A 12,412-nucleotide genomic window follows, 5' to 3' on the forward strand; every position below is an offset into this window, starting at 1 on the left:
TGGGAAGTCTGCTTCTCCCTCTCCCACCCGCCCCACTCGTGCACAGGCGCGCTCGCTCTCCCCCCCCCCAAATAAAATCTTAAAAATAAAATGAAAGAGGGGCGCCTGGGTGGCTCAGTCAGTTAAGTGTCTGCCTTAGGCTCAGGTCATGATCCCAGAATCCTGGGATTGAGCCCCGTGTGGGGCTCCTTGCCCCCTCTGCCTGCCGCTCCCCTCTGCTTGTGCTCTCTCAAATAAATGGAATCTTTAGAAAGTGCTAAGTGCTACAGGAACTGCCCTCCCACCATAAACTACTAAAACCCTGGGAAAAACACACACACATATATATATGTACATACACACACATATATATGTATATACATATATGTGTGTGTGTATATATATATATATATATATATATATATATATATATATATATATAAAACCCCAGTTTTCAGACACTGGACAAGAGATACACGGGACTGCGATCCCTGAGAGAAAATCAACAATGGAGTCTAGCCCTTTGATTGGTCCAGGTAACAGCCTGGAGGCAGTTTCCAGGCTGCAGAACAAAGAGAGGAAACCCAAAGAGCATCCAGAGGTCTCAGTAAGTTGAGGAGACAGAGGTCAGAGCCTGGGAGCAGAGGTGAAGACTAAAATATGCAGGGCTGAACATCAGAGAAGACTGAATTGCACAGAAAGCTCAGAGATATACACTGAGGTTGAACTGATTATTTGACAAAATAATTATATATGCACACACTGGGTAAAACTCTACCGTACTGGGGGGAGGGAACATGAAAAGGCAATACCCCAAAAATTCCCAGAGTTCTCACAGACCCGGAAATAGTCCATGTTCCCACCAGCCAGAACACAAAAACTTCAGAATATACAGAACTGTTTTACGCATACTTCTAATTCTAAAACTCAGAACAGTTAAAAATGTGTGTTTAAGGCAATAAAGAATACAATGACTCTTAGTGGTGGTGTGTCAGAAGCTTTACCCACCATTGCTTCTGTGTCATCAGGGCAACTGTCAACACTATTAAAAAAAGTAACGGGGTGCCTGGGTGGCTCAGCCATTAAGCGTCTGCCTTCAGCTCAGGTCATGATCCCAGGATCCCGGGATCGAGCTCCACATCGGGCTCCCTGCTCCGCGGGAAGCCTGCTTCTCCCTCTCCCACTCCCCCTGCTTGTGTTCCCTCTCTCACTGTGTCTCTCTCTGTCAAATAAATAAAATCTTTAAAAAAAAAAAAAGTAAATAATATTTCCATATTATTATGAAAATAGTTGTGACCTTAAAGACCCCATAAAAAAGGTCAAAGATAAAACCACAGGTCTGCAAACCACACAGACAATTCCTGTCCTACCTTTAGAACCATGAGAAATAAACATTAGAAATAAATAAGATGAACAGGTATTGTTAGTTAAGACATTAGTGGAGACAATATGAAATACTAAAAGGTAATCATTTTCAAACAAGGCAGGAAAAAAAGAAAAGGCACAAAGAACAGAAAGGATAAAGAGAAAAAAATAGCAAAATGGTAGAGAATTTACCCTGACAATTCTAATAATTTTATTTAAATGTAAATGGTCCACATTTTCCAATTAATAGACGGGTTGTCAGATTGGATTGGTGCCTGCACGAAATCCATTTTTAATATAAAGACACAAACTGGTTGTAAAACCTGAAAAGATACACCATGACAATACTCATCAAAATTGGCCGGATTAGCATATTAACAAGAAACAAAGAAAAAGTCTTCAAAAGAAGAAATACTACCAAGGAAAAAAGGAACAATTCATGATGATAAAAGAATTCACCCAGAGGACAATCTGAAATGTGTCTGCACCTAATAACAGAACTTTAAAATTCATAAAGCAAAACTATAGAACCAAAGGACATAAGATAAGCCCACATGGTAATTTGATATTTCAGCATGCCTTATAATAACCCCAAAATGGAAAAAAGCCAACTGTCCCCCAATTGTTAATGAATAAATGAGGGTATACACATACCATGGTACACTATCAACAAACAGGAACAAACAACTGATCTGTGCAACAACAAAAATGAATCTCAAAAGCACCATGCTAAGAAGCCAGACACAGAAGATTTAGTATTGTACAATCCCATTTATACAAAATTCCTCAAAAAGACAAAATAAAAGTGACAAAATGGAAATCAATACTGTTAAAGGATAAAGAGTCATGGTATTCTTCATTGCCTTAAACACATTTTAACTGTTCTGAGTTTTAGAATTGGGAAGTATGCATAGACCAGGAGAAGATTCCAAAAAGGCCCAAAAGACCCTGCACCCCAATGTTTATAGCAGCAATGTCCACAATAGCCAAACTATGGAAAGAGCCCAGATGTCCATCAACAGATGAATGGATAAAGATGATGTGGTGTACACACACACACACACACACACACACACACACACACACACACACAAAATGGGAGTATTATGCAGCCAACAACAACAAAAAATACGAAATCTTGCCATTTGCAAGGACATGGATGGAGCTAGAGGGTATTATGCTAAGCTAAATAAGTCAGAGAAAGACAATTATCATATGATCTCACTCACATATGGAATTTAAGAAACAAAACAGAGGGTCATAGGGGAAGAGAGGGAAAAATAAAACAAGATGAAATCAGAGAGGGAGACAAACCATAAGGGACTCAAAAAAAAAGGAAAAAAAAGGGGGGGTTGGGGGGGGGGGGGGAGGGGGGAGGTACCTGGGTGATGGACATTAAGGAGGGCACGTGATGTAAAGAGCACTGAGTGTTATATGTAAGACTGATGAATCACTGACCTCTATCTCTGAAACTAATAATACATTATATGTTAATGAACTGAATTTAAATAAAAATTAATTAATTTAAGAAGCCCAACAGAACTTTTGAGGGCACTGGAAACATTCTATACCTTGCTTGTGGTAGCAGTTACCTGATTGTTTAACATTTGCCAAACTCATTTGACTTGTACACTTAAAATTGGTGAATTTTGTTGTATGTACTATACTTCAATTAAAGTAATAAAAAATAAACACTTGAAACAGTAAACATACAGTGATAATTGGTGATTAAACTTTTAGTAAAACAAACCTCATCCAAACAAAAAAGAAGCATTTTTTTCTTTGCTTAATAACATCTGTATGGAGAAACACTACACTGCTGGTAACAAATACAAAAAAACAGAACAAAACAAAAATTCTGCCCTTGACTAGGCCGGGCAAAGTACAAGACGGGACCTCAAACATCTTGCGCCAGAAAGTTAAGGAAGTGTTCAAGGGACTCAGGAAAGGGAACACGCAGCCTGAAGAGACTCTCACACTCAAATCTAAAAATAATATAAGCAACAAAATAATGACCATTATGGATTATAACCCACTATATAACAACCCTTAAGTCCATATTAAAACTTAAGGAACTACATAAACATATAAAAGGCAGACTAATAAAATGCAGACGCAATGACCATAAAGTTAGAAAACAACCATCTTGCAACCTTTAGAACAACTGATTCAGGCAAAAATCATCAATGGATACTAAAACTTATAGGTAAAGTTTGGTAAGGAACAGGTTATTTACATCATATCTCCCCACAAATTTCTTACTAAGAGAAAAATAACTTTGTAGTGGAAAACTTGGCAGGCACCACCTTAACCAAGTTTTCAAAGAAAACGTCACTAGTATTTGGACAAAGCACAATCATAAGCACTCTGACATGATGCTCCAGGAACACTCCATCATCATTTATACTGTATTCTATCAAAAAATGTACAACCAGGGGGTGCCTCGCTGGCTCAGTCGGAAGAGCATGTGATTCTTCATCTTAGGGTCATGAGCTTGAGCCCCACACTAGGTGTAGAGATTACTTAAAAATAAATAAAACTTAAAAAAAAAAAAGCACAACCTGAACTTCACCAAGAACAGCTAAATTTAATGTGCAGTCCCAAACTGAGATCCACATCAGAGTAGAACAATAAAAGTTTTAACAGACATCAGAATAACAGACAAAATTTTATTAGACCATAGACTTAATAACAGTATTACATCAGTGTTAAATGTCCTACTTTTGATAATTGTTTATGGCTACATAAAAGAATACCTTTGTTCTTAGAAAACACATACTGAAGTATTTAGGGATAAATGAACATGTGGTTGAGAACTTCTCTCTCAAAGGTTAAAAACAATTACATGTATCTAGAAATAGAATGATAAAACAAGTATTACAAACTATTAACTGGTAAATCTAAAAGTATGTGAGTTCTGCTTATTATTTTTTACATTTTTCATATAAAAAGTGAAAGAAAAAAAAAAAAAAAGACTGCACTTACTTGTTGCCACATAGCCTAGCTGTGGAACCAAGTGTTCATCTGCAGAATTTTCTCGACCTGGTACTAATCTCTGATACTTAGTTGGATGAGGATTTCCATCTACATCTACCAAGAATGGTGGAGGCATAAGGTGAGGAGCTTGCTGAGTTTGCTCATCTAAGACATAATTATTAGAATCCCTAATCAGTGGTCGATAGTCAGTATGGAAGAACATCTGATCAGGAATCTGAAAAAAAGAAGTTTACAGATTGACATTTTGAGGTTTATACATGTTAAAGAATACAAATATTAAAGTTATTTATAATTTGAAAAAAAAAAACAAGGAAACCAAATCAATACACCTATTTCCAAAACACCCTTTACAACTACTTACTTTACTACTGTAAAAAACTATTAAGAATGACCTTTTCAAGACAAACCAAAAAACAGACTCTTAAAACAGAGAACAGATGGTTACCAGAGGGGAGGTGGGCAGGGAGATGGGTGAAACAGATGAATGGGATTAAGAGTACACTTATTTTGATGAGCACTGGGTAATATACAGAATTATTGAATCTCTATATTGTACACCTGAAGCTACTGTATGTTAACTACACTGGAATTAAAATTTTTTAAAAGTGGTTAAAATGCTACCAAAAAAAAAAAAAGACCTTTTCATATGGCTTGCTGCATCCAAAACCAAATATCAGAAGGTGTCCATGAGAATCTGTACAGGCAAAATGCTGTCCATCCTGTGAAAACTTACAGTCAAAGACCGCTCCATGTCCTTGCCCTTCAATCTAGGAAACAGAGGGAAAAAGTTATAGCCAATTCTACACGAGTGCTTTTGCTTTATCAACTGTTTTCATGTCAATTGCCTGCTATAAATATCACTTTTTTTTTCAATGAGTTCAGTGAGGGGCTTGATCTCATGACCCTGAGATCTAGACCTGAGCTGAGATCAAGAGTCAGACGCTTAACCAACTGAGGCACGCAGGCACCCCCAAATATATCACTTCTGAAAGAAAATATTTAAAAACAAATTCTGCATTAAGCACATATTTTCAGAAAATAAAATTCATTTCAGATACCACTAGCCTAGAAAAAAATCTTGAAAGGTATTCTAAGAATGAGTTCTCAGAATCATAGAATGAAAGATCATAAGTCAATCCAAAGTAAAGGCTTCCTTTACTTCTTAGAAGTGAATGACAAACAATTTCATAAACTTTTGTTTTAATGTATAGCAAAAGGCTATTGACTAACAACTCACAAGATAAATGATTAAAGATCAACAAAGTCTGGTATTCACGAACTAAAATCAGTACTTTTCTAGAATTTAAGCTTTCCACGAAGATGACTGACCACCACGCAAAAGTGGAATGCTGCCAAGTCACATAGGTGCGCACAGAAATGCCTGCATCTACCTTATTGCAAACTACCGCAAATTTCAATAAGGATGCTCCAATTATATCATGAATGTTGCCTTAGAGTGCTTTTCAACTTTATTCTTGCTCTTCAACTGAAATTATATTAGTTTAGCACTACCAATTTATCAATGAGTTGTTTCATTAACAGCTTAAAGCTATGCGTATTTGTTGTCTGACCCTGTAACTTTCTAATAACTAAACTTTAGGGCAAGTTTGATCAGTGCTGGAAAATGAATCCTCCACTCACTAACTGCCAAAACAAACTCACACCATGCCGAAATATCTGCTTGGAAAGCAACACTTCACTACTATATACCACAAACAAGTGGGTGCTGATTAACAAACTTAAAAATTAAGTTACTGGGATATTTAAGGCACTGCCCTATTATGTGTACACATAATATGTATATAAATTTGTATTCTCTAATAACATAAAAAGGAATTATCCGTATAAATATCTTTCTTCCAATTTCTTGTTGAAACATAGGAACACAGATTCACCCACACAGTCCTTTGAAGAGCCATCTCCACTACAGCCTGACCCATGCCCTGGAACCACTTTGCACCCCAGGCCTAGAACCTCCAGTCCAAGTAAAGCAGAGGCGGGGGCCAGGCCCTTGGCTGGCAAGTCAAAGATGGTGGCAGCTCCCCTCCTGTCATACACGTGGACCTGAGTGCACCAAAAGTGCTGCTAAGGTACCTGGAGAGAAGGAGATTTTCCTGAGTAGGCACTCATATAGCAAGCCACTTAGGTTTCTACCTGCAGTTTGAAGAGTCCTCCACAATGATTCCCGACAAAATGCAATCTGCAACTGTGCTTGGAGAACAATTCGATGTCACATTGAAAATTATGATGTATTTAATGAAATACTGTAATGTTAGTAATTTATAACCCTATGTAATCTAACGGAAAATTGGGAGCCTCTCAGCTGAGCAGTAAAGGTTAAGAACTCAGTCTAGGAGCGCCTGGGTGGCTCAGTCAGCTGAGCATCCAACTCTTGATTTTGGCTCAGGTCACAATCTCAGGGTCGTGAGATTGAGCCCCGCATCAGGCTCCACACTCAGCAGAGAGTCTGCTTGAGATTTCTCCCTCTCCCTCTGTCTCCCTGCCCCGACCCCGCTTGCATGCACACACATGCTGTGTAAAACAAATAAATTTTTAAAAAAATAAAAGAAGAACCCAGTATACATAGCGAAGTTTGTACGTCTCACTGGAAGTGAGATCATTGTTGCCCACTTGAGACTTCTTTGGCTCAGAAGTTGTTTAGCTTATTTTCTGCTTAAAGCCTTAATTAATGTAGTTTTCTGTTTTGATAAATTCAGGATGTAATGTTCTTAAAAGAGTTTTAAAGGATAATGAAGAAAATGGAGATACCTATAAATTTTAAGACCACAAAAAAATTGCTAAAAAAGACTTATTTTTCCAATAATTTGAACCCAGAGATGCATCTTCCAGAGATGCCTAATTACACATGTGCAATTTGGCCATGTTATTTGAGTTATTTCAGTGCATTTTATGGTAATAAATAAAATACTGCACTTTAACCTGTTTGTCAAGAATTGTCCAAAATAAGCATACTGAAATAAAAATTTTAAGGTTAAAAAAAAAACCGAACACATGGACTCAGATGGCCTTCATTCAAAAGGTCTAAGAACCATTCATCTATACCCTGCGACTAGACTGCCTCCAAAATGAATTACACTATGAACTGGAACTCGATATAAACCGTACAGTAATTTTACAAAACATCTCATATGTAGATCAAACGATAGTCCTGACAACACAGAAACTCTTTTATACAATAACCCCCTTAGAATTGACCCTAAGGAAATAATCACAGATCTACATAAACAGTCATGTACCTGGATATCTGAAGTGGTGCTGCCGTGCCTGATTCAGAAACCACTTAAATACTCAACAACTCAGAAGATTACATATATAGTTAACTTAGAGAAAGGCTGAATTTACAGTCAAAAATATAACTGCAAATTCTTAAAAATATATGTAAGATTTGGGAAAACATTCTTTACATCAAATGAAACAAAGATTACAAAAACTGTGCGAGAATGCCAAGTAGTAACTATGGAAAAGAATGATGCCACTAAAAACCTTCAGTGGATGCTACTGTTTGTGAGTGAAAGTGTAATGAGGAACAGGATATTTACAGAGTCTCAAAATACCTCCTGAAAAAATTAGCCTAATAGTTACAAAGAGGGGGAAAAAAAAAGAGTTACAAAGAGGAAAAACAACTATTTCATTGTGGGGAAACCTGGCAAATGCCACGTCTCCAAAATTTAAAATTACCACCACCAGGGCACTCTGGGTGGCTCAGTCAGTTAAATGTCAAACTCTTGATTTCGGCTCAGATCATGATCTCAGGGTCCTGAGATCCAGCCCTGCGTCCAGCTCTGCACTGGGCATGCAACCTGCCTGGGATTCTCTCTCTCCCTCTGCCCCTCCCCACACTACTCACACACTTGAGAGTTCTTGCTCTCTCTAAAAACAAATAAGGTTATAAAAAATAAAAATAGGGGCGCCTGGGTGGCTCAGTTGGTTAAGCGACTGCCTTCGGCTCAGGTCATGATCCTGGAGTCCTGGGATTGAGCCCCCACATCGGGCTCCCTGCTCAGCAGGGAGTCTGCTTCTCCCTCTGACCCTGCCCCCTCTCATGTGTGCTCGCTCTCTCTCAAAATAAATAAAAAAAAAAAAATCTAAAAAAATAAAAATCACCACCAAAAAAAGGTGTAACAGAATCAAATCATGAAAAAACAGCAGACAAAACACAAATATTCTGTAACATTATTTGTCTGCACTCATCAAAAGCTAAAAGATGAGAAATAGAAAAAAAGAATTGTTGAGGATTACAGAAACCTAAAATATACAGCCACTTAACATAATGAATGATCCTGAATTAAATACTGCTCCAAGTACCAAATATAACTAAGAAGACATTACTAGGACAACTGACAAAATTTGAATATAGAGCAGAACTACATAATGCTACTTTATCAATGTTAAATTTGCTGATTTTGGTAACTAGCCTGTGGTTATACATGAGAAATTCTAAAAATTTGCAACAGGATCCTAATTTGGTTTTAGGATATTACATGTGCAAAAAAAAAATAGGCTGGAAAAACTCAATGATGTTTTTAATTCCCTAGATGACTTTACTGAATATTGTTTTATTACCAAATATTTCAATAAATTTAGTGAAAATGTGTATAATTACCATAATTTTGCGAATTTAAACAAATTCGAACACATTTGCATATACACAGAGGGCTAAATAAGTAACTTTTGAAACTCCTTCCCTTGGATGACTCAGTTACACAGAGAATTTCATGAGTGTATATATGTATGGCTGTCAGATATTTATTAGGCTTTAAGCAACCTGATTTCTAGAAATATAAACTGCCAAAACATGCAGATTGGTGTCTGGCTAAACTTCTAATCCAAATACTTGAAACCAATGCAAGCATACATGAAGATACACTTCACTTACCATATTAAAATAATGTTTCATCTTGGTGCCTTTTGTAATATCCCATATAAATATGCTGCCATCATGTCCTGCAGATAACATAATTCTGGAATCAAAGGGATGTGTCTCCAAAACAAATACTTCATCAGCATGTCCCTTTATTCAACAAAGTCATAGAGTTAATGAAGGTTTGCAAGTTATTAAGTTTAAAATGAAAAACCCATATTGTCATAGTGTATAAAGGCTTTTAAAAATGTATTAACAGTGGCTTGAACATTAGTGTATCTACAAATTTCTACTCATTTGATAATCAGTGGGTGAAACATATTTAATATGTTAATATTATAGCTTCAAAAATCAAATTATAGTTCAAAAAAATTCTTGATTTGTTATATAAAAACAACCTACCAGTAAGTTATGAAGCAGTTGCCCTGTGTAAGAATTCCACACTTTAAGGACATGATCATTCACAGCTGTGACAACAATGCTATCATTCTGATTCCAAGCGATCATTGTGACTTTGGGTTTCATAAACCTTTCCTCTTCCAAAGATAAGTCCCTAAGAAAAACATACACAATGTGTAAATTCATTTGAAAAGTACAATCAATACAAAATTAATTGAAGTAATGCAGTTCATGTCCATACATTATATATCTAATATACATCTGACCCATAACAGATGATCTATAAACAGAGTACAGCAAAACTGAGATGGGGAGGGGATGATTCTAGTTCAGGGGGGACGCCTGGGTGGCTCAGTCGGTTAAGCGTCTGCCTTTAGCTCAGGTCGATCCCAGGGTCCTGGGATGGAGCCCCGCATCAGGCTCCTTGCTCGGTGGGGAGCCTACTTCTCCCTCTGCCTGCTCAAGTGCACTCTCTCTGACAAATAAAACAAAATCTTTAAAAAAAGGAAACAAACAGTTCAAGGGCACCTGGATGGCTTAGTTGGTTAAGCATCGGACTGTTCATTTCAGCTCAGGTCATGATCTCAGGGTCCTGGGATTGAGCCCCAAGTCAGACACTGGGCATGAAGTCTGCTTAAGATTCTCTCTTCCTCTCCCTTCGCCCCTCCCCCTGCTCGTGGTGACAAAGAAAACAGTTCAGTATGAATAAAGGCATATGTTAGGACATCACCACTGCTCATAAAAGCAAAGCTTTCTCTCTCTACCCCTTTTCTATTACTCCCTTCCCCTGACCCCAAGCCCTAACAGCAGTAATTTTGTTGTTTCTTTCTCCAGAGAAGATACAAGAAATTTTAGGAAGAGAGAAAGAAGGCAATGCATCTGCACAGCCCCCAGTGTCTAGAAAGGTGCCTGACACACAGATATTCATCTTTTGAACTACAAATAAAACTGTACTCATCTCTTTACACTTCCCTATAGATGGTTACTATGGTTCTCTTGACAAGAATGGCCTTGGATACAAGGTCTACAATATTTTGCAGCCTGAAATGCAAAGTTTCTCTGTAAAACATAGTAGTCAGTATATACACAGAGAAAAGGTAAAGCCCAGCTGCTTTTTGAAATCAGAGAATACACCCTAAGAAATTATAAACATATAATAAACATATATTTCAATGAAAGAAAACAGCTGTAAGAATATGGAAGAAGTGCCATGTAACACCTATCTATATAAGCACAATGGAACACAAACAAGAGAATAATTCTAACCAGATTGGTCAGGGAAAAGTTTAACAGAAGAGGCAAAATGGAGTAAAGGCTAAAACTTTAAATGAAAAAAGAATATTCCCACCATTGGAAGGAATTACTGGCAGAGCACCCTCCACGGCAGCAAGAAAACAAGAGCAGTTTCCAGTCTCAGTAAAAAAAAAAAAAAAAAAAAAAAAAAAAAAAAAAATTTTTAAAGATTTTATTTATTTATTTGACAGAGAGAGACACAGAGAAAGAGTGAACACAAGCAGGGGGAGTGAACACAAGGAGAGGGAGAAGCAGGCTTCCCGCCAAGCAGAGAGCCCGATGTGGGGCTCGATCCCAGAACCCTGGGATCATGACCCGAGCCAAAGGCAGACGCTTAACGACTGAGCCACCCAGGCGCCCCTCAGTAAAGATTTTTGTATTAAAGTTTTTACATTGATGTTCCTATTTTGCTTAAAATCATTGTTCACAGGTAAATGTAATTTCAATTTGTTTCTTAATGATGAAATAACCTTCAGTATTTCAACCAATCAAGGACTGACCGTATTTACTCACACAAAGATGCTTCTGAATATCCAGATAAAACATTTTTAAGTAATGGCAGAGATGTGATTTGTTTATGAGAAAGGACTATCAGATTTCCAGTAAACATTTTCTCCATTCCCTACCACAGATCATTTCACAAAAATGTGAATATCAAATGTATTTTGAAGCCAAATAAAACTGTCGGAGCCATAGCAGAGGATTTAATTTCCCCTACAATTATTAAAAATAAAGCAGACATGAGGATTTCCAAAGGACTAAATGTGAAACATTTCAGGAAAAGCGGTAAGAATTCTGATATGGCACTACCCTAGCCCAGGCAAGTGTACTAGAAACATAAATGTACAAATTCTTTGGGATATAGGAGATTTATTTATGTATCAGATATACAGGAAGTAGCCATTCATTTAGGTCACTGCTCTTCGCCACAGGACCTGGGGGCTCCAACCACTAGGGAGAAGGACCAAGTGATTATGAAGCCACCTGATTCCAACAAACCGTCTCCACTCACCCTGAGACTCGGGTTGCCATATCCAATAAAATGCTTCTCCACTCCAACTGCTCAAATCTCCAAATCCGTGCCGTTCCATCTCTGCTACCACTTAAGAACCTTAAAAAATTCAGAAAAACATCTTATACTCACATACATGCCACCAAGAAATACAAAGTCCCAAGCAAAAACATTTTTAATGTAGCTATCCTGACTGTTAACTGGCCTAAGTGTATAGGTGTTAATTCAAAAGACAGGGATTTAGAGCAAATCTGATGGGGAAAAAAATCGGGTTTGCTAGAATTTGCCTGGCCCTATGGAGTTAAAGCACATTTCAAACTCAATAAATAGCTTGTCAGATTGAGTTTTGAGAAGGCAATGTACACGTAGTACCTGGAGAGGGCAAAAATAGGAAGAATTAAAGATGTGTGGGAAAATCAGTAAGAGCAAAAACTCCATTGTAAGCATCTTCATTCTAAACTCAAATTCATACTGGCCACTGTGTA

The 12,412-nt window shown here is 37.4% G+C and overlaps 1 protein-coding gene across 3 annotated transcripts in view; it reads right to left on the reverse strand.

Annotated features, from left to right (window-relative positions):
* Positions 1-12,412, reverse strand: part of BRWD1 (bromodomain and WD repeat domain containing 1) — a 113,105-nt gene that overhangs the window by 58,780 nt on the left and 41,913 nt on the right. For all 3 annotated transcript variants that reach the window (XM_073887030.1, XM_073887029.1, XM_025863528.2), the window contains exons 13-17: positions 11,928-12,026; positions 9,626-9,776; positions 9,239-9,373; positions 4,980-5,108; positions 4,330-4,555 (exon numbers count right to left, since the gene is read on the reverse strand). In XM_073887030.1, the coding sequence (XP_073743131.1) occupies positions 4,330-4,555; positions 4,980-5,108; positions 9,239-9,373; positions 9,626-9,776; positions 11,928-12,026 (740 nt within the window). The remainder of the gene's footprint in view (positions 1-4,329; positions 4,556-4,979; positions 5,109-9,238; positions 9,374-9,625; positions 9,777-11,927; positions 12,027-12,412) is intronic.

Source organism: Callorhinus ursinus, unplaced genomic scaffold (genome assembly GCF_003265705.2).
Source record: "Callorhinus ursinus isolate GAN/ISIS: 27379988/994484 unplaced genomic scaffold, GSC_fseal_2.0 scaffold75, whole genome shotgun sequence".
NCBI classification, from domain to species: domain Eukaryota; kingdom Metazoa; phylum Chordata; class Mammalia; order Carnivora; family Otariidae; genus Callorhinus; species Callorhinus ursinus.